The following is an 18,975-nucleotide window of genomic DNA, read 5'->3' on the forward strand; positions in this document are numbered from 1 at the left end:
AGTCTATCTTTCCATTGTTAAATCCCCTCACTTTCCAAATTTATATTTTAAAAAGACATAATTACTTCTTCTTTTCCTTTTCCCCTTCTTTGTCAGTCTTATCTATCGTGTTCTTTTAAACTCAGTTCACACATTTTTCTAACACTCGCCTCAAACAAAAGGTTTAGGAGACTGGTATGAATAAGAAATTGGAGCTGTGCTATTGAAAGGATTTTACAGCCCAAGTGCATGCTAAGCTATATTTCATAGAAAGAATAAAACTACAACTACATACATAGTGGACTGTTAGCATTTACATTGAGTAACTAAGAATATGAAAGCCAGGTTTGACATAGATAAGCTACAATGCATTTGATAATTCCAATGTATCAATTTTTCTCCTAATTCTTATCAATCGGTATTTTAAATGTTCAATTGGGTACAATTAAGTAATGTTAGTACCTTTAATTTTATGTGTAGGTAATTTCAGAGCGGTGTTTTATGTGCATGGATGGTATTGCCTTACTGACTTCTTTATATCCAAGGTAAAATCCACTGATAGCTGCCTCTTCTTTATTAAATGTTTTGATGATACGGTTCATGGCTTCAGTGTGCCTAAGAATAGCCTTCGACAGACAAGAGAGGTAATTTTATGGATTCTTTTATCTTTTATAAAACTAACACTTAGAAACAAAGAGGATAGGTTCAATATTACCATATCAAATCTTGTTCATTGTACCTTCTTAATGGAGGCAAGTCTATGAAACTTTTGAAATATGGCTTATGAATTAGGTCTTTATCAATACGTGCCTGGAGGAATTTTCTGTTCATAATTTGTTTTTTTTTTCCATTTTGATTCTGTTAATATAAGGGGCTCTCATTGGTTTTGGAAAAAAAACTAAATGATTATTTAGTTTGCCACTTAATTTGTAGGTGAAAAAACTGAAAACAGTAAGATTGAGATCTCCCAAGGTCAAGTAGCTTGCAAGTGACAGAACCTGGACGCCAATCCAGGTGTGATTTAATACAGTGTAGACTCAGTTCTTGTGGTAAATTGAACAATAGCAGCAGGCAAGAAAATTGGGACTCATGCGACAGAAATTCACAAGCAGTTATTTAATGGAGAAGCCATATTCCTTTGGATCAAAGCAATATTCGTAGACCCTTTATTTTTTTTTGTAAATTGTGTAAGGGTTTGAAAGAATCTATCTTCCAAAGTGGTTAACTTTGGCCCTGCAAAGAACCCCTAAATAATCCAAATCATGACTGTCCCAGCATTTCATAAAATGGTAAGATTTGACCCTGAGTAATGGCTATAAGAAATGAAGAAGTAAGACGGGTATTTTTAGTGGAAATATTCTGTCTTTTTGTGAAATCATTGATTTTTTTTTTTTAACTTAGTAAAAGTTAAAACATCAGGGCAATTGTTTGTTGACTCTTTTAAGATGATCTGAGTTTTTTGTGCTTATAATTTGATTGCAAGTTAGTAAAATTGTTTTTGGATACATTATTATACAATAATTTCAACAGGTTTGAGAACCTATCATTTTAAGTGAAAAATTCTCTATCCATCATTTAGTTTTTCTAATGCATTTGAGTATTAATACTACTGAGTATAAAAGCTTATAGATGATATTTTTTATAAGTATTGGGACTTTTTTTTATCTAGACATGTCATGAACAAGAGATCTGCATCATTATTTCATTGTTGGTTGTTTTTCTTAGGCCATAATATTTTTTTCTCTATGTTAACTTTTATGTTTTCCAGATTGTCCTATTACGTAAAAATGCATTTGACTTTTATTTAAATCCCGGGATTATTTCAGGACTGGCTGGAAGCAATAGAAGAGCATTCTGCTTATAGCACTCACTACTGTTCCCAGGACCAGATGACTGATGATGAAGAGGAAGATGCAGTTTCTGCTGTAGACTTGAAGGAATCCTTAGAGGTAAACAGGAAAACTTAAGCTGACCTTGATAGCTAACTCTATCATTCAACCTGAACCTCATTCAGGTTTTATCATGAATTAGAAAATATTTTTTTAATATGAAGTTTTGAAATTAAGCTTTCTGACCATGGCAATAGAATTGTTCTTTGTCTAGTAATATTCTATTGCTGTTTATAATGTCTCTGTTATGGTAATACCTGTTTACCTGAAAATAAGACCTAGCCTGACAGTCAGCTCTAAGGCGTCTTTTGGAGCAAACATTAATATAAGACCCAGTCTTATTTTACTATAATATAACACCAGGTCTTTACAATATAATATTATAATAACAATAATATAATATAATACCAGGTCTTATATTAATTTTTGCTCCAAAGGACTCATTAGAGCTGGTTGTCTGGCTAGGTCTTATTTTCGGGGAAACATAGTACTATCAAATGTCTCTGTAGATATTCTCTGAAGCTGTAGGCATCTGTATCTTTTTTTGTTAAAATTTTTACATTGCTGTAATCAGATGGTCATTCTATTTGAAAACTGCCGCCACTAGGGGGAGCATCCATAACTTGACTTGCTGCCAGTTAGGACTTCACTGCATATTTCAGAGTTTAAATAATGCAACCACAGGGATACATTTCTTGGTCAGTATTTTCATTTAAAATCACTGGTAACCTGTAAACTTTGATTAGAGATAAAGTAAAATGTCAGTAATGAATGGAGAGGCCCTCATGTGAAGTGACACCTATATCATATCCAGAAAGAAATATCAACATATATATTATAATTGAAATGAAATAGGTATTTTTGTCTTGTCATAAATTTTCTGGCTGTACCTTTTAAGTGGGGATTGGGTTCGGAAGAATTGGAACTACGAAAGGATGATGAGTTTCAATCCAAACAATTATGTCAGAGCGTATGAATTTGCGTACTAAATTTAATTCTTTTCTTTTAATGAAATGAATTACTTGTAGTATTTGAGTGTTTTTAAATCAACAACTTTATTGAAATTAAGCTTGCTTATACGTAAGGAATTATAATAAGGGCCTATACATTTAAATTAGAAAGACATTTTGACTCTTTTGATCCCTAGTCTTAATTTACTATGGAACATGAAAGAATTTTAGCTCTTTCATATTATGTTGAAGACATTCCCTGGAATTTATTGACAATGGCCCTACCAGTACTGCTTCTGTTTTAAAGCCTATTGTGTAATGTGATAACCATGAACATAATTTTCAGATCAGTGAACTTTGCAAAAGTTACATCTAACAGAGCATCTAAAGGACACTAACACTGTTTGGATAAATAAAGAAGACTTAAATATTCATGGCCAAAATCATGTTAAACAAGTGAAAAATAAGACTATGCTAAATGTTTTAACTTTTATTCAGTATTCCCTGAGTGAAAAGAAATCCTTTCCTATTTATCTACCATCAATATAAGATAAATAATAAAACCTGGAAGACTAAAAAGTATACCAGTATCTTTCCAGGACTATGGGGTAATTTTAAAACCTTTTTAATGGAAGGTACAGGTGAAATAAATGTGTACTAATTTACATATTGTTAAAAACTTTCCTGAAGAAATATTTCTTCTTTAGCATAGTTTTCAAATTTTCGTGTTCTCAGCCTCAACTATGCCTTTCATTTTACTCATTTGAATATTGTTTTTCTGTGTTAACTTTACAACCATGAAATTTCTGTTTTCTAGATTTTATAACACCGAAGTCAGTGAGAGTTTTAGCCAGTGTTAAGCACTTTTAGATTTTGCAGGTTGTAGACATATCTCTGTCCAACAATTTTAATGCTAATTTCGTGACTCTTGACTCTGTGTCAGTTTCTGAAGGTTGGTCCAAAATAGGTAAAATCTGAAATGAGCTTTGATGTGTGTTGAATTATAGCTGTGGGAGACTGGCTCTAGAATGCCCTTGATCCTTGGATCCTTAAGTTGCAAGGAAATTCTGGGACCCATTTGTGAAACACCTATTCTAAATGTCTTTAGACTTTCTAAAGGAAATTAGGAACTCTAGGACTGGAATACTCTAAAACCATCTGAATTAACATAAACTAACCTTATTTCCTCAACATGCTTTTGGACTTGTAAGTAGACCTATTAGAAATTACAGGAAAAACATGTCGACACTGAAAAAGTTGACTATAGTTACTTTTGATTTCAGTTTACTTCCACTCAAAATGAGGGCTTCCAAAAGCTGAAAACATTTTCTGTTAGCTCTCTGTCTGTCACTGCCTTGCACTTACACCTCCAAGAGAGAAAATTATTAGACAAATCATAGAAATATTGGCCTCCTGATTTTTGCCTTAATGGCAACTTGAACTATTTCAGAAATAAAAATTGGAAGAGAAATTCAAACACAGTATTGGTATAGAACTGTATGATAGCTACTAGACACATGTGGCTATTTGCATTTAAGTAAATGAGACTCAAATAATAAAGTCGGATCCTCATTTTAACTAGATACAGTCAAGGCTCAATAATCCCACGTGGCTGCCATCGTAGACAGTGCAGATATAGTAATAGAATGTTTCCATCATCATGGAAAGTTCTGTTGAACACAACTCGAATAGGCCATTAGATTTGGGGTGCTGCTAGCAAAGTGGGAGTTTATTTGTTGAATATATCTTGATTCTACAGGATCTGAACTCCTTGTTATAACAAGTAATAAGCAGATGATGCTAAATTTTAACCAAATGAGAAAGTATTAAATGAGGTGGATTTATGTAAAAATATTTAAGATATATATTTAAGTGAAAATGGCAAGGTATAAAATGCTGTATTATGCTACTAGGGAGAAAAAAAAGTAGTGATGTACACCCACAAATTTGTGCAGGCTTAGATCATCCCTGGAAAGATGAGAAATTATTAGCAGTTTTGTTTTGAGGCTGGGAAAGAGGCATTACAGGGACTGTATGGCTGATACGTAGGTATGTGAGGACAAATTGCCTCTCTGTATAACTTTTCCTTTTTTTTTTTAATTTTTACTTTGTGTAAAGATCTATTGCAATGTAAAACATTAAGAAGTTTACAGAGCATGGCCATAATAATCACCTGGTAGCAAAAGAATAAATGTGTTATGGATTGATTTAGATTGAGGGAAGATGTAGTATGGGGCTAGAGTTAGGAAGACTTGGAGATGAGTACTGGGGTACCAGTGCTCAACAATACTGCCTATTTCCTGCAAGGAGGAAACTTATCAGAGTTCTACAGTCTATTAAACATTTAATATATTGAGGTATAATTTTTATACAATGAAATGTATACGCTTTGTGCCTTCAATTTGATGTTTCGACAAGTGTATGTACCCTGTTTAACTACCACTCCTGTCAAGATACAGAACATTTTTATCACCTCACAGAGTTCCCTTGTGCCCCTTCCCGGACAATGCCCTCCATCTTCATCTCAGGTAACCACTGATGTGCTTTCTGTCATTTATAGGCATTGTCAGTTTTGCCTGTTCTAGACTGTCACATAAATGGAATCAAACAGTATGGTGAATGTTTAAATTTAAAAAGTTATTACATTAAAAAACACATTGCCATTAATCCCCCTCAAAATTCTCCCCCTCACTTCGAACACACTTATTCCGTCATTCTTGCCACTTTCTGAAGCAGTTCTGGAAGTCCTCTTTTGTGAGTGTTTTTAGTTGTATGGTTGTGGCTGTCTCCATGTCCCAAATTGATTCAAAACGTTTACCTTTCATGGTCATTTTGACTTTGGGGAAGAGCCAGAAATCACATGGTGCCAGATCTGGTGAATAAGGTGGTTGGTGACACACCATAATGTTTTTATTTGACAGGAATTACCGTACCAGAAGTGATGTGATCCCAAAATATGGTGAATACTGCTGCTGAGTGCCATCCAATGGAAAGGCAGGGATTTTCAATACAGGAAGTGGTGCCTCGAACCTTAGTAACAGTGTGTGACAAGTTTCAGTTGTTCGGTGCAGTCAGTTGGGTGTGAGCTATGGTTGAAAGAAGGTGTGTTTTAAAGTGTGCCTTAAATCATGGATCATGAACCATGCATTAACATGAAATGTGCAAACAGTTTCATCTTCCATTATGAGAACGCTCTGTGTCACACATCGCTTCTGGTATATGGCAATTTCTCTCAAATAAACACATCATGGTGTGTCCTCATCCACCTTATTCACCAGAACTGGCACCATGCGACTTCTGGATCTTCCATAAACTCAAAATGACCGTGAAAAGTAAACATTTTGAATGGCTTCAGGACATGGAGGCAGCCATGCCAGCGCAACTAAAGACATTCACGTAAGAGAACTTCCAGAACTGCTTTAGAAAGTGGCAAGAATGATGGGATAAGTGTGTTCAAAGCAAGGGGGAAATATTATGAGGGGGCTCAAGGGCAATGTGTCTTTTACTGTAATACATTTTTAAAAATTTAAACATTCACTGCAGTTTTTGATCACACTGTGTATGTACTCTTTGGTGCCTGTCTTCTTTCACTCACTATGTTGTGTATCAGTAGTTTGCTCTTTTTGATTCCTGAGTAGAAGTCTGCTGCTGTTCTTAATTAACCAAATGTGGATTGTCTGTAGCAAATAGCCTGGAATTAATGACGTCTCCCTTTCCTTGTCCACTCTTCCCTAGATGCTCTCTCCTTGATACATATTTTTAAGTTGTCTCATAGGACAGGGATCATAAAGCAGTTTAACATCAATTTGAATCAAATGAAAACAACAGCTGAAACCTTGGGGGGGGGGCAGAGGTGGGAGAAGGGGTTCTGGGTTGTGAATGTGTCTCGGCTGCTCAGCTGGAGGCTTCTGGGGGCTTTTGGGCCCCGCGTCTGTGGGTATGATCCTGGCCTTGTGTTCTGTGCCGAGATGGCAAGGGTTTAAAATACTGTCACACTTTGAGAGTTAGAACATTGCTTATAGTGGATTCCATATATGCAGGATAAATAAAAATTAAAACCTAAAGAGAGTCCTGTATTCACCGTAAGGTCAATGGCATAGATGTCAAGAATGAAACACTACGCTGGACTCTGCAAAGAACTCATAAACATTAACCTTCACAAATATATTTTAAGTTTTCATAATATAACCAGTAGCTGCAAAGATGTAATTACAGCAAACTGAAGAATGTGTTACAGTTTTTTGTTTCTCTTTTTATTCTTTTTGGTTTCAGTTAAATGGCACTAATTGTTTAGAACAGAAGATACTTCTTGTACCCAACCATAAAACAGTATATGGAGAGTGAACCTTCTCCAGCTGACCTATTGTATACCTTTTAAAACAAGTAGCTCATCAGTTGAGAAAACTTTCTTTAGTAACTGTCAAACACGCTAAAGGAAGTTAAATAAGATTCAGGTATTTAAGGATAATGCTATGGATAGTGAGTGATTCTTGTTTTAATTATAACCTCAGGAACTATCATCTTTCTTACAAATTTGCAGTCTGCAAATGAAGCCAGTGCTTACTTTTATGCATCCAGCTAACTATCGCCATGAAAAGGAAAACAGTAGTCTTGACTTGAACATGGGGAGGAGTATTAAATATGGATAGAGTGAAAATGATGATTTTGTATTAATAAATTATGAGTGTTACATTTGGTTGTAGTGCATGTTTGCAGTGCCCCCAGATGGACTTTTTTTTTTTTTTCCTGCCTTCAACCTGTATTCACAGGCTGTCTGAAAAAACTATCCATCATACCATTTCACTTTCTATGGGGTTTTAAATTGCATAGTGTAAGTATTCTCTCTCCTAAAAAAAAAAAGTAAATTGCATTTTTATGTTGTTAGAGCTCTCAAAACAGAATAATGTCGATTTTCAAGAGAACATTGCCTGACACTAATGTGGTAACATGAATAATTCTACTGTGGTTGAGCTGAGCTTCATAAGCACTAAAAAATTTATAAGGGGAAAAAGGAGCAAAGGGTGCTTACCTATGTCACCTTGGCACATAGATCTGACTTAGGGGGACAATCAAAAATGTTTAGTGTTGGGCAGTTGAGATTAGGAATATAAAGTAGGGAAGATTCATAAAGCTAAATATATTATTCTGTCTACAACAGTGTGATTCTAATATTAATAAGGTCAAGGTTCTCAGAATAAGTATTTTTTTATTGCCGTAACCAACCAACTTTACAAGGATAATTGTCTGGCTTATTCTCCCACCTCTTTAAAGGGAAACTATAAATAAAATTAACTCCAAAGTTACATTGTTGGTATAATAAATGAATTTATCTAATTTTTCATTTTGGACTTCCATATATACTCATACTAAAGATGGGATTCAGCTTATACCATAAAACTCTGTATGTTTTGCTTTTAGAGATCTATATATGGAGAAATTTCAAGTTACAAGGAATGATGCTTTCTGTAGTTGAGTTTACCTTGTTTTTACAAGCTTTTTAGAAAATGTCCTTATTCATCTGATTATGTGGGGGCTGTGTGCATTTAGATTGCATGAACAAAAATCAACTTGAGATTTCCAAATGTTAGTACCATCTGGATTTTTTTTTTAACAAACAGTTTTTAAAATATATTCTTAAGGGATGTATTTTTAAATTTCTCGATGAATTTACTCAAGCCCACTAAAAGTTTTAATAAATCAGAAATCTAACTCCTCAGATATGCTGGGGGTGCCAAGGGGATGCCAAAAAAATCTATACACATGACTTGTATTATCTTTTGTTATCTGTATATACTGAGTATTACAATTTTTAATACAGTTTTCCTTTCCTAAAATGTGTATACATTTTTTTGGCACCCTCTGTATATGGTGTAATGATTTATTCAGAGTGATTAATGCAGTTTTATGACATCTACACAGCAGATGTTGAATATATTTAAAATTTATAAACACTTTTCTTAATCTGTATGTGATTTAATGTTATATTCAATTTTTATGGAAAATTTCTCTGTTAGGAGTATCTCAATTATTACAATGTATCAACCTATGAACTAGAAGTTTTGATAGAAACATTAAAGCATCTGAAATGCAAAAGTTCTTTATTAGTTTGTTTTAACTTTGTCTTCTTTTTTTTTCTTTTCTAGAAAGCACAAACATGCCAACAGAGACTAGATAGGGAAATTTCCAGCTTTCTCAAAATGATTAAGGAATGTGACATGGCTAAAGGTAAAAAAAATAAAAAATAAAAAATAAAAGAAATAGACAAACACTACCAAAAAAACCTCCCACAACCTATTATTATAGATATTGACCTTTGTAGTTTTGATTGACTATACATATTAAATAATTTTTGGTTTTGAATTTAGCACTCCATTCGATAAAACTATTTTGAAATTTTAACAGGGCTATTTAAAATTTCTATGCATGGAAGAGACTTGCTTTATCTATTAAAAATGTTTTTATTCTTTTAAGAAAAAGAAAAACAGTTAACATTTTGGGGCTGTAAACTCATATTGGCTGTACAATGAAAATTCTGTTTATGAGTGTCAGAAGACTTGGAATTTGGAGTGAAACACTTGGGTTTGAATCCTTGCTCCCTCACTTACTAGTTCTTACTTTGAGTAGTACATTTAACTTCTCTGAGCCTCAGTTTTCTTATTTATAAATGAATGGATTGGTTGTTTCCAGGTCTTAACCTTTTATCATTCCAAGATCATATACATGAACTTGTCTAGCTATGATTAATCTACTGTTAAACTCTTTATGTCTTCACTGTCCATTATTTATGAATTATCATGTGTTGACTATAAATACATCAAAAATCAAAACACAATCTGATATAAAACCCAATATGAAAATTAAGTATTGAGAAAAATTTCTTTGTTAATTAAAACACTATCATGTTTCATAGACTTTATCTCTGATGTTTTTATAAATAACTCCACTAAAATATAATTGGTTTAGTTGTCTGTGAATTTATTATTAACTCTCCATTTTAATAATGAACTAGTTCCCCTCAGTGAACTCAAAGTTTAGTTTATATGTTCCCAAAGGATGTGAAGAAATGTTAATATTAGAGTACCTGAGCATAAATATCCTGTATTGGTCCAAATGTACCTTAGGTGTCCCTTTACTTCAGTTCAACAATTATTTATATTAGCAGCGATAGCTTTTAGAAGGATAGCAGTTAAATCATTTTGATTATTAATTGCAGGTTGGAATATTGTATTGCCTAGCACTGTTCATCTTCAGTGGACTTTTAAAATAATAACATATTTATTAGATATAATTCATATAATCTAAAATTCACTGATGAAAAGTATACCATTCAATGCTTTAAAAAAAATATTCATAGTTATGCAACTTAACACCATTAATGAGCTTTTAAAACACCATCTTTACCAAGAACCATCAAAAGTAAGAAGAGATACTAACATTTAAAAGATGTAGAAAATGGCCAGAGTGAGGTGAAATATAAAGATTAATTCCTTTAACCTGGACCAAAGAAAGAAATTATATTAGGTTGGTGCAAAAGTAATTGTGTTTTTTGCAATAATTTTTAAGCTTTTAAACTGCAACCTACCTAACATAACCAAATTAAGATTTTTTTTAAACCTTGAGTCAAATCTCTTGGTTCAGATTATCTTTATGCTGTGTCACTCACGATGATGGCATGCCCCATTTGTGCTTTCAGAAATGCACAATATTCAGTACCACAAAAGAGATATTTCATTCTGTACAGTGCCATCTCTGATCTTTGTGATGTTTGATTATGATCTGACAACCCTATTTCATAAATCTGCAATAAAATTCAATGGACTTATACATAAACAATTATAAACATTATTTTCTGAAAGATTGGTGTAGACAAATAAAACAACATCTTACATAAATAGTAAGTAAATAGAGTTAAGATGATTTCATGAATGGAATTGGAGCATTGAAGGTTGCTCTTAATGCCAAGAGATTGTACAGAATCATCTCGCACCATGTGTTTTATTAAAGGAAGCTGATAGATACACATCCTGCTCCAGACTGTCTACACATTTTGTCAGTGATGTCTCAAGATGAGGAACTAAAATGTCTGTGGACAGAATCCAGATCTTGTGCTTGAAATTGTTCATTGTCTGACAATTTAGCACAAAATTTTATGAACTTTAAGACTCATTTCCCTTCCTTGTTATTCGAACTTCTACCATTATAGTTTACTTTGTATCACCTCAAATCCCAATTACTGAAGAAGCCTGCCCTTTATTCTTCCTTCTGGGAGACACCCCTCTCCCACCCCATGAATTCTGTCCTTAAAGGGAATTGAATGAGAAGACTTTCAGGAATGCTTCCAACTTAAAATCTGTGTAATACTGCATTATTGCTTGCCAAATTTATTTTAGAAAGATACATTTTTGATAGTTTTTTTTCTGTTGAAAAAATCTTTTATGGGTCTTTGAAACTATAGAATAAAATGCTCTTTATTTAGAATTTAGGGACTTTTGGCATTTAGCCCTATTTCAACCTGATTTTTCAGCTTTATTTATAATTATTCTGTTCTATGACCCCTGTAAACACTTTTGACCAAACACTGTGCCTTAGGTCTGAAATGTCCCTCTGTTGTAATACCACTTTCAGTTTCATGAATGGACCTTAAACATGATTTCTCTCTAGATGAATGCCAAAATTTATGTATCTGGCATTGGCAACATACCATTCAAAGTTCAAAGAGTGCAATCTTGAAATCTCTCCTGTTTTATCTTTACCAAAAGCCTAGTCGCAGAAACAAATAAAATCACCCAAACTAATAAAACTTTCAGGAGACTTCCTGAAGGCCAGGTAGTCAATCTGTTCTTCCATAAAACCCTAAATATACCATTAAGTAATAGTAGCCAGTTTTTTACTATTATAAATAATATTGTATCGTGCATTTATATTTGGTCACATTACTTTATTACTGAAGGATTTTTGGAAATGGGATTAGTGGGTGAAAACATCTTAACATTTTTGAGCCTATTGATACATACTGGTAAATTACTTTCCAGAAAAGATATATTACTTTACGTGTCATCTTTAATGCATACACTTTATTGAATGTTACTAGATGTATATAACTGAATCCCTGGTTAAAAAAAATCGCAGCATTTCAGTTATCTAAAAGAATACAAATCTTAAGGGAAAAGCCCTCTTATTCAACCCACTTAAAATTCTCCCATCAAGGGCCGGCCCGGTGGCTCAGGTGGTTAGAGCTCCATGCTCCTAACTCCGAAGGCTGCCGGTTCGATTCCCACATGGGCCAGTGGGCTCTCAACCACAAGGTTGCCAGTTCAATAAAAACAAACAAACAAACAAAAAAAACCACAGCAATCATTAAAGACTACATTTAAAGAAATTCAATATAGTCCAAAAAAAACTAATAAAATAATCTATTAAAAAAAAAATAAAAAAATTCTCCCATCAAAGTCTTAGGGTTCTGGCAAACATACTGCCCCCTTCACTGTTGCCACCATGGTCTATCTCCCACATAGACCATTAAAACAGCCTCCTGATCTGGCCCTCAGATTCCATCCTCGGCCGTAGAGTCCCTGCCCAGGAACCCTTCTAAAACATCAGTGTATGATGTCCTTTACTCAAAACATCCATTAGCTTTCAGGTCATCTCACTTAGAATGAAAGATGAAGTCCTTTCAATGACTCACAGACCTGCCAGTCCCCCTTTCCTCTCTGTCCTCATCTCCTAGGTCCCCTTGCTTGCTCCTCTCCAGCCTCACTGGCCTTCTTGCTGTCCCTGGAAGAGCTGGGCTGACTCCTGCCTCAGGCCTGTCCTATGCCGGCCCCTCTGCCTACCAGACTTTTCTCTAGGCTACTCACTCATATCCTTACTGCCCCAGGTATTAACCCAAACAGAACCTCTGATTTTCTCCTCCCACCAGCGCTGGTTGGTTCCTGCACATCCGTTTTCAGCCCTGCGTGGTGCCTTGGGCCTTGGATCCCTACAGGCTTCCTTGCCCTTGGACTTCCGATGGCATTCAGCCAATGGGAGCTCCTGTCAGGACATTGGTGGAGGGGTAGGAGGAGATTTAGGTCGGGATATCTCAATCCGTCTAGCTGGGTTGTGGTCTTACAGTGCTGAGGGTTCCTCTGCCTGGGTGGCCCCATTCCGATAACACCAGCTCCTGCTGTGCTTAGCAACAGTGTTCCCTCCCTTTGCTCTTCTGTTCCAGCATGATAACTGTCCTGCATGTCAGTCTCCTTAGTTCACTAACCCTCCTCTCCTTTGTGAGTAATCTCTTTTTAAAATTCTTTTCAGGTCCCTTTGGAGTTGGCCCACTGTTCCCTCCCAGGACGTTTCTGATACTTCATCCTATCTACGTTTGCAAGTCCTCTCAACACTTGCTGTCCCCTACCTTCTACCTTGCTTTGTTTTTTTTGTTTATCAGTTAAACTTCCTATATACGTATGTACAAGTAGCTGATTGTCTGCCTGTCATATTAGAATATGAACCACGAGGGCAGGAATTTTTGTCTGTTTTATTTGCTGATTACCTTATGCATCTTAACCGTGCATGGCACATATGGGCACGTGAGATTACACACGCACAAACACTAACACACATATACGTATGTATGTTTTGAATGAATGAGTAGATAAAGATGAGTGACCAACTTATTTAGCTTATACATTTATAACTTATTCCTCTGGAACTTGGGGAGAAACAAGTACTAATTTGTTCTGTCAAATTAGTAAATATGAAGCGTAAGCAAATAAATACAAGTCAATGAGACTTTATGGAGAGAAACAAAATGGGGAAGAAGCCAGCAGTAGAGGAATGTTCTCTGCATTCTTTCACCATTAGGGTTCCTCAGTTAATGCCATTGGTTTTTGTATCCTACTCCTCTCTTCTGGATTCAGTTTTTAACTGAGGTAAATCTTTGAGTAATTCTTTCACTGAGGGTCTGTGAGTGGTAAAAAATCTCTATCTTACCTAAATCTTTATTTCACTCTAGTTAGGTTAGAGTTATCATTCATTAGCATTTTGAAGATGTGAATCCAACTTCTGGCTTCTGATATTCTAATGATGATATTTTTGATAGGCAATGTGTCTTTTTTTTTTTTTTTTTTTATGCTCTCATTGCTTCTAAGGTCTTCACTTTGGTGTTCTGCAGTTTTATTCTGTCATTAGGTTTGACTTTTGTTGTTATATATATATGCTGCCTGGGACTCTGTTTTTAATTCAAAGACTCACTCATTATCTCTCTTCAATCTAGGAAGGTTCTTATTATCTCTTCAAATTTCGCCGCTTCATTCTTTCTGTTCTCTTCTGCCTGAACTCCTTATAGACATGTGTCGGAACTTCTCATTTTACCTTCCACCCCTTAGTTTTTCATTCCATTTCTATTTTCCTGTGTTTCATTCTGCGTAATTACTCAGATTTATTTTCTAATTTGAATTTATTTCTCAGTTGGATCTATTTTTCTGTTTAATGCTTGGACTTTTTAATTTTTGTGACTGTATTTTATAATTCTAGGTGGTGGTTTTTTAAAGTTTTAACTTTTTCTATAGGGACAAGTTATTGCATATAACATATTTCTAATTTTATCTCACATATTTAAAACATAAATGTAAAGTCTTTTTCAGAACGTTTTTATGGCTCAAGTTGTTGTGGAGCTAATTCTGTTTTGTCTGCTGACTGTCCCTGGGGAAGGATTGTTTCTCTCACAGTGGATTATAACTTTATTGAGAGCTCATCTTCAGGGAGACTTGTTTTTTTTCTGTCTTCTGGATTATGGAAGTGTCCCTACACAGTAGCCTTGTTCTGTTTCTGTTGAGGCTATATAAAGGTTTTTCTGGTTCTGGGCTACAAGTTTTAAAATTGGATTTCATACTTAGGTGTGGCACAAGCTAGGACTTCCTATTTCTCTTGATTCCAACCAACCCAGAGCAATAGGCAGAAAAAATGCCATCCTTCACTTCTTCCCTGAGCCTAAGGGCAGTTTTTCCATTGTTGGTTTCACTGGGGGTCTAGCCCTACACAGGCCTTAGCCCTTTGCTTTGTGAGACCATAACCACGTCTCCTCCCCTTGGGTGGGTGTGAAAGCTCAGCTCTCAGTCCCCTAGCTGACATCCACCTCTGTCCTTGGACTTCCCCACCCAGGCTTCACTAGCATATGCCTGTTTTATCAGCTTTGACTTTTCTTTTGATTTCTGGCAGATTGGGGACTTTGTTCTTTCAAACTCTGCGATATGTTATGTTATTCAACATCTTTATGGGTTGGGGTTGAAGGATGGTTCCCCATCAACTTAGTTTGCCAGGTACCACAAGTGTCCCATTTTCTTTCTAATGTAAAACATATCAATAATTCACAAATTGTATTATCTAGAATAACAGCAAATATATACAACCTTTTTGTGTGTTCTATGTACGTTACATATATTAACTCATTTATTCCTTATAACTACCTATGTAGTTCATACAACTATTATGTCCATTTTACAGATAATCTAACTGAGGCACAGAGAGTTTAGGTAATGTGCCTAATGTCACATGGCTAGTGGAAACCTAAGTCAGGGTTTGACCCCATGCAGCCTGCTCCACTCTGCTCTTGTCCAACAGAGTCTGGAATAAACAAAAAATTCGATATTTACCCCTAAACATTTGATCTATGAACTAGAAAAGTTTATAGATTTATACCTTGATGGACAGTGAAAGGTAGAATTTGTTGAGGACAATAATATTAGCTTGGCTCCTGTAGTTGAGGTGTTGTTCAAATCCTCATGGGCTCCTATTCAGAAGCTAAAGGGTATGCTGGGATTGATGTGGAGCAGAAGTTTCCAACTCATAATAAAGAAATCCTCTTTATTTTTCCCGTCAACTTTTTCCTTCTCTTTTCTTGCCCTGATGTTCTTTCTTGTGTTCTTCATCTCAAAGACTGTATTGCTGATTCACACAATTTCCAAAGCCTTGGAGTCATCTTAAATTCTTGCTCTACCATATGTATTCTCTCTCCACACTGTTATCTTCTCTGTATTTCCCTACGAATGCGCTAAGAGAGGCCACAGCTATGTTCCTGTAAGTTACAACAACAGCTTCTTCTCTGACCACACTGCTTTCAGTTTCAGATTCCTCCATTTCCCTCCATGGAATGTTCCAGGATGCAGTTAGATGTAGTTACGTGGGGAAACTTGTGAAAGTGAATAATTATTATTTCCAATATTCAGGGAAGAGAAAACATCTTAAACAAAGGTTTGGAGGCAGTAAAATAGAAGAATATTTCGAGGAAAACAAATATTCCCAGGAAAACAGTCTGGCTGAGACAGACTCAGTTTATGGAGTATCTTAAGTGTTAGTCTAAGGAATGTGGACATTTTCTATATTAGGAGAACAATAAAGGTCATCTGTATTAGGGTTTAGTTTGTTAACAGAAGCAAGTATTTCCGTAAGTTTTAAAACTTACCCAAAAAATTGTACAGTGTATCATGGAAATGACAGATTGTGAGCTTTTTATACATGCCTCTAAAGATAAGCTTGTCTTCTACCATCTTTCCTGAGTTCAAAAATAATTTTGGTATAAAAAGGAACATTTTCCCCAAAATTAAGTGTCCAATTTGTGTGGTAGACCAATTAAGGTAACATACTGGCCATTTTACATTTATTCATTACAGCTTAGTCTCTAAATATTCATTGGCTAAGATATATTTGCAGTGGTTCCCAGTTGGGAACTTTTCTAGAAGCTTAGCCGTTTTCTTTCTTTTTATATAACCGAATGCAAACATCATTATATAAGAAGCATGCCAGTGTGACCCGCCTGGCCTCGATGCCCTGTGCTGGAGTGTCTGCCTAAATCCTTCAGGTCTTACATCGTGCTACTGTGCAAGTGAATCCTAATTCCAACAACTTGTTTAAACACTAGATTATCAGAGAGATTAGGTAACTTTTGACTCTGTTTTGGACAAAAGAATTTGGCACTCGCTCAATAATGGATTCTTATAAAAACTTGTCTTACTAAATATTTCTTGGAATGTCTTTTGAGAGCTTGTAGAATCACTTTTGTTTAAAAACTTGTCAGTGTTCCTAAACATGTATTTGGCTATTTAATGTTTGTTTTCTGCTGATCATTGTGTAGCTAAAGTGTGAAATATCTAAAATGTAGATAACATTGGAGATGATTAAGCATGTGATGGTATTTAATAAAAGCAGTACATCCATGAGCAACAATGCTTCCATCTTCCTATCATTTGTACCATGAAAGTGGAAAATTACTAGATTACCCAGAACATTTATGGAAGGCAGAGGCTGTGTCTGTTTTTTTCCTGTGCTTTTCCTCTTAGTACGCAGCCCGCAGCTCTGCATGAGACATCTGTTGAGGTACTATTTAAGTCATATGGCATCTAGCATACGGTATTCTCATTCGCAGTTTAGCAACTAAGTACAGAATAAATCTTCACATGTGTTTTAAAGATTCAAAATGAAAAATAAAGTATGTTTAAATCACATTTATTTTAGATTATAGTAATTTTCAGTCATTTGGATATTATTAAGAGTAGCTAACACTAAGAAACTGTACCATAAGATGAAAAATATGATAAAATGTCACGTGGTCTTTATATCCAGCTATTAATGAAAGGTTGTTTTATACCTTCATTCACTCTGACCTTTTCCTTTCGTTGCCCCCTTCTGCCTTAGGAGTTTTGAGGAATAATTTTTCCAGGAAAAGGACTTATCTTTGGTATAATAAATCACATTTATATGGAAAATTTGAAAAATTAAAAAAAAAAGGATAATCACAATTTTATCACCTAGAAACCAAAACCAAGAATAATTTGTTATGTATTCTTGGTAGATTTCGTTTTCCTTTCTGTTTCTTTTTTTAAGGAGGGTGCAGCTCACAGTGGCCCATGTGGAGGTTGAACTGGCAACCGTGGTGCTACTAGCACCGTGCTCTAACCAACTGAGCTAACCGGCCACCCCCTCCTTTCTATTTCTTATTTGAAAATTTTTGTTTCTTGGTGGACCCACTGTTTTATGGCCTAATTGCAAATTGCTGGCGTTTGGATTTACTTGATTGCTTTTGTTTATTTACCTTGTTTACTGTGTTTTTAAGACTGTTTTAAATAAATCAGGGTTATTTGAAATACAAGGGATGCTACCAATTTGTCTTTCTCCTTTTAAGTTATTTTTTTGTGAAAAGCTTTCTGAATGTTATGATTTGTATTTGATGAAAGGGAAAGATTTAAAGGATCTTGATGTATAATTAACATAAAGTCCAAAACTTTTTCAACTAAGTGCATTTCTCTCGAATTAATCTGGACAGGATATGATATTTCCCTTGTTTTTTAAGTGATGTGTGTGCATTTTGCAGCTTTCTCTTGCCAGCATTCTTTGTTTTGTTTTGTATTGTTTTTTGTAACGGATTAAGATTTTCTTTAGAGGACTTGAGAAGATACTGATACAGTATCGTTTCAGTATCTGTGGGGCCTGGTACCCCAAGGATACCAAAATCTGCAGATGCTCAAGTCCCTTATATAAAATGGCATAGTATTTGCATATAACCTACGTGCACCTTCCTGTATACTTTAAATCATTTCTAGATTACTTACACTAATACAATGTAAATGATATGTAAATAATTGTTACACTGTATTGTTTAGGGAATAATGACAAGAAAAATAGTCTGTACATGTTCAGTACAGACGGGAACCATTGTAGGCTTAACTAGTACACGTCAGCAACAATGTAACATTTGTTTCCTGAATATTTTCCATCTGCAGTTGGTTGAATCCTTGGATGTGGGACCTGTGGATAAGGAGGCCCAACTGTACTACCATTTCTTTGCTCCCAAGTTAAACATATATTAAGAGATACTGAAATTCCACAGGGACACATTTTTGACAGTGAAAAGACCTATTTATGCCGAACATTTATCCAAATAAGAACTAGAGAAAGTTGAGTTAATGCCACCTTCAGATATGTTAGCCATCATGTCAACTACAGAATTATTTTTGTCTCTCTTTAGCACTTTGCTTATCTAGCATAGAATATCACTAAAGGAAGTGTTAATATTTTATAATTAGTGCTATCAGTCCTTCTTCCCAGCTGCTTTTCTTAAACATTATATTATTATTTATAAACTTGATTCTCCTTGTAGGATATATGCCTTTATAGGACAAGGC

At 35.0% G+C, this 18,975-nt stretch overlaps 1 protein-coding gene across 4 annotated transcripts in view; it reads left to right on the plus strand.

Annotated features, from left to right (window-relative positions):
* The window catches only part of OSBPL1A (oxysterol binding protein like 1A), a 211,418-nt gene that overhangs the window by 71,557 nt on the left and 120,886 nt on the right, over window positions 1-18,975 (plus strand). For 2 of the 4 annotated variants that reach the window (XM_019741214.2, XM_019741215.2), the window contains 3 exons: window positions 525-623; window positions 1,806-1,928; window positions 8,962-9,043. In XM_019741214.2, coding sequence (XP_019596773.1) covers window positions 525-623; window positions 1,806-1,928; window positions 8,962-9,043 — 304 coding nt within the window. The remainder of the gene's footprint in view (window positions 1-524; window positions 624-1,805; window positions 1,929-8,961; window positions 9,044-18,975) is intronic. The other 2 variants (XM_074340215.1, XM_074340214.1) reach the window with 2 other exon arrangements.

The sequence above is a fragment of the Rhinolophus sinicus genome, linkage group LG09 (genome assembly GCF_036562045.2).
Source record: "Rhinolophus sinicus isolate RSC01 linkage group LG09, ASM3656204v1, whole genome shotgun sequence".
Lineage (NCBI taxonomy): Eukaryota > Metazoa > Chordata > Mammalia > Chiroptera > Rhinolophidae > Rhinolophus > Rhinolophus sinicus.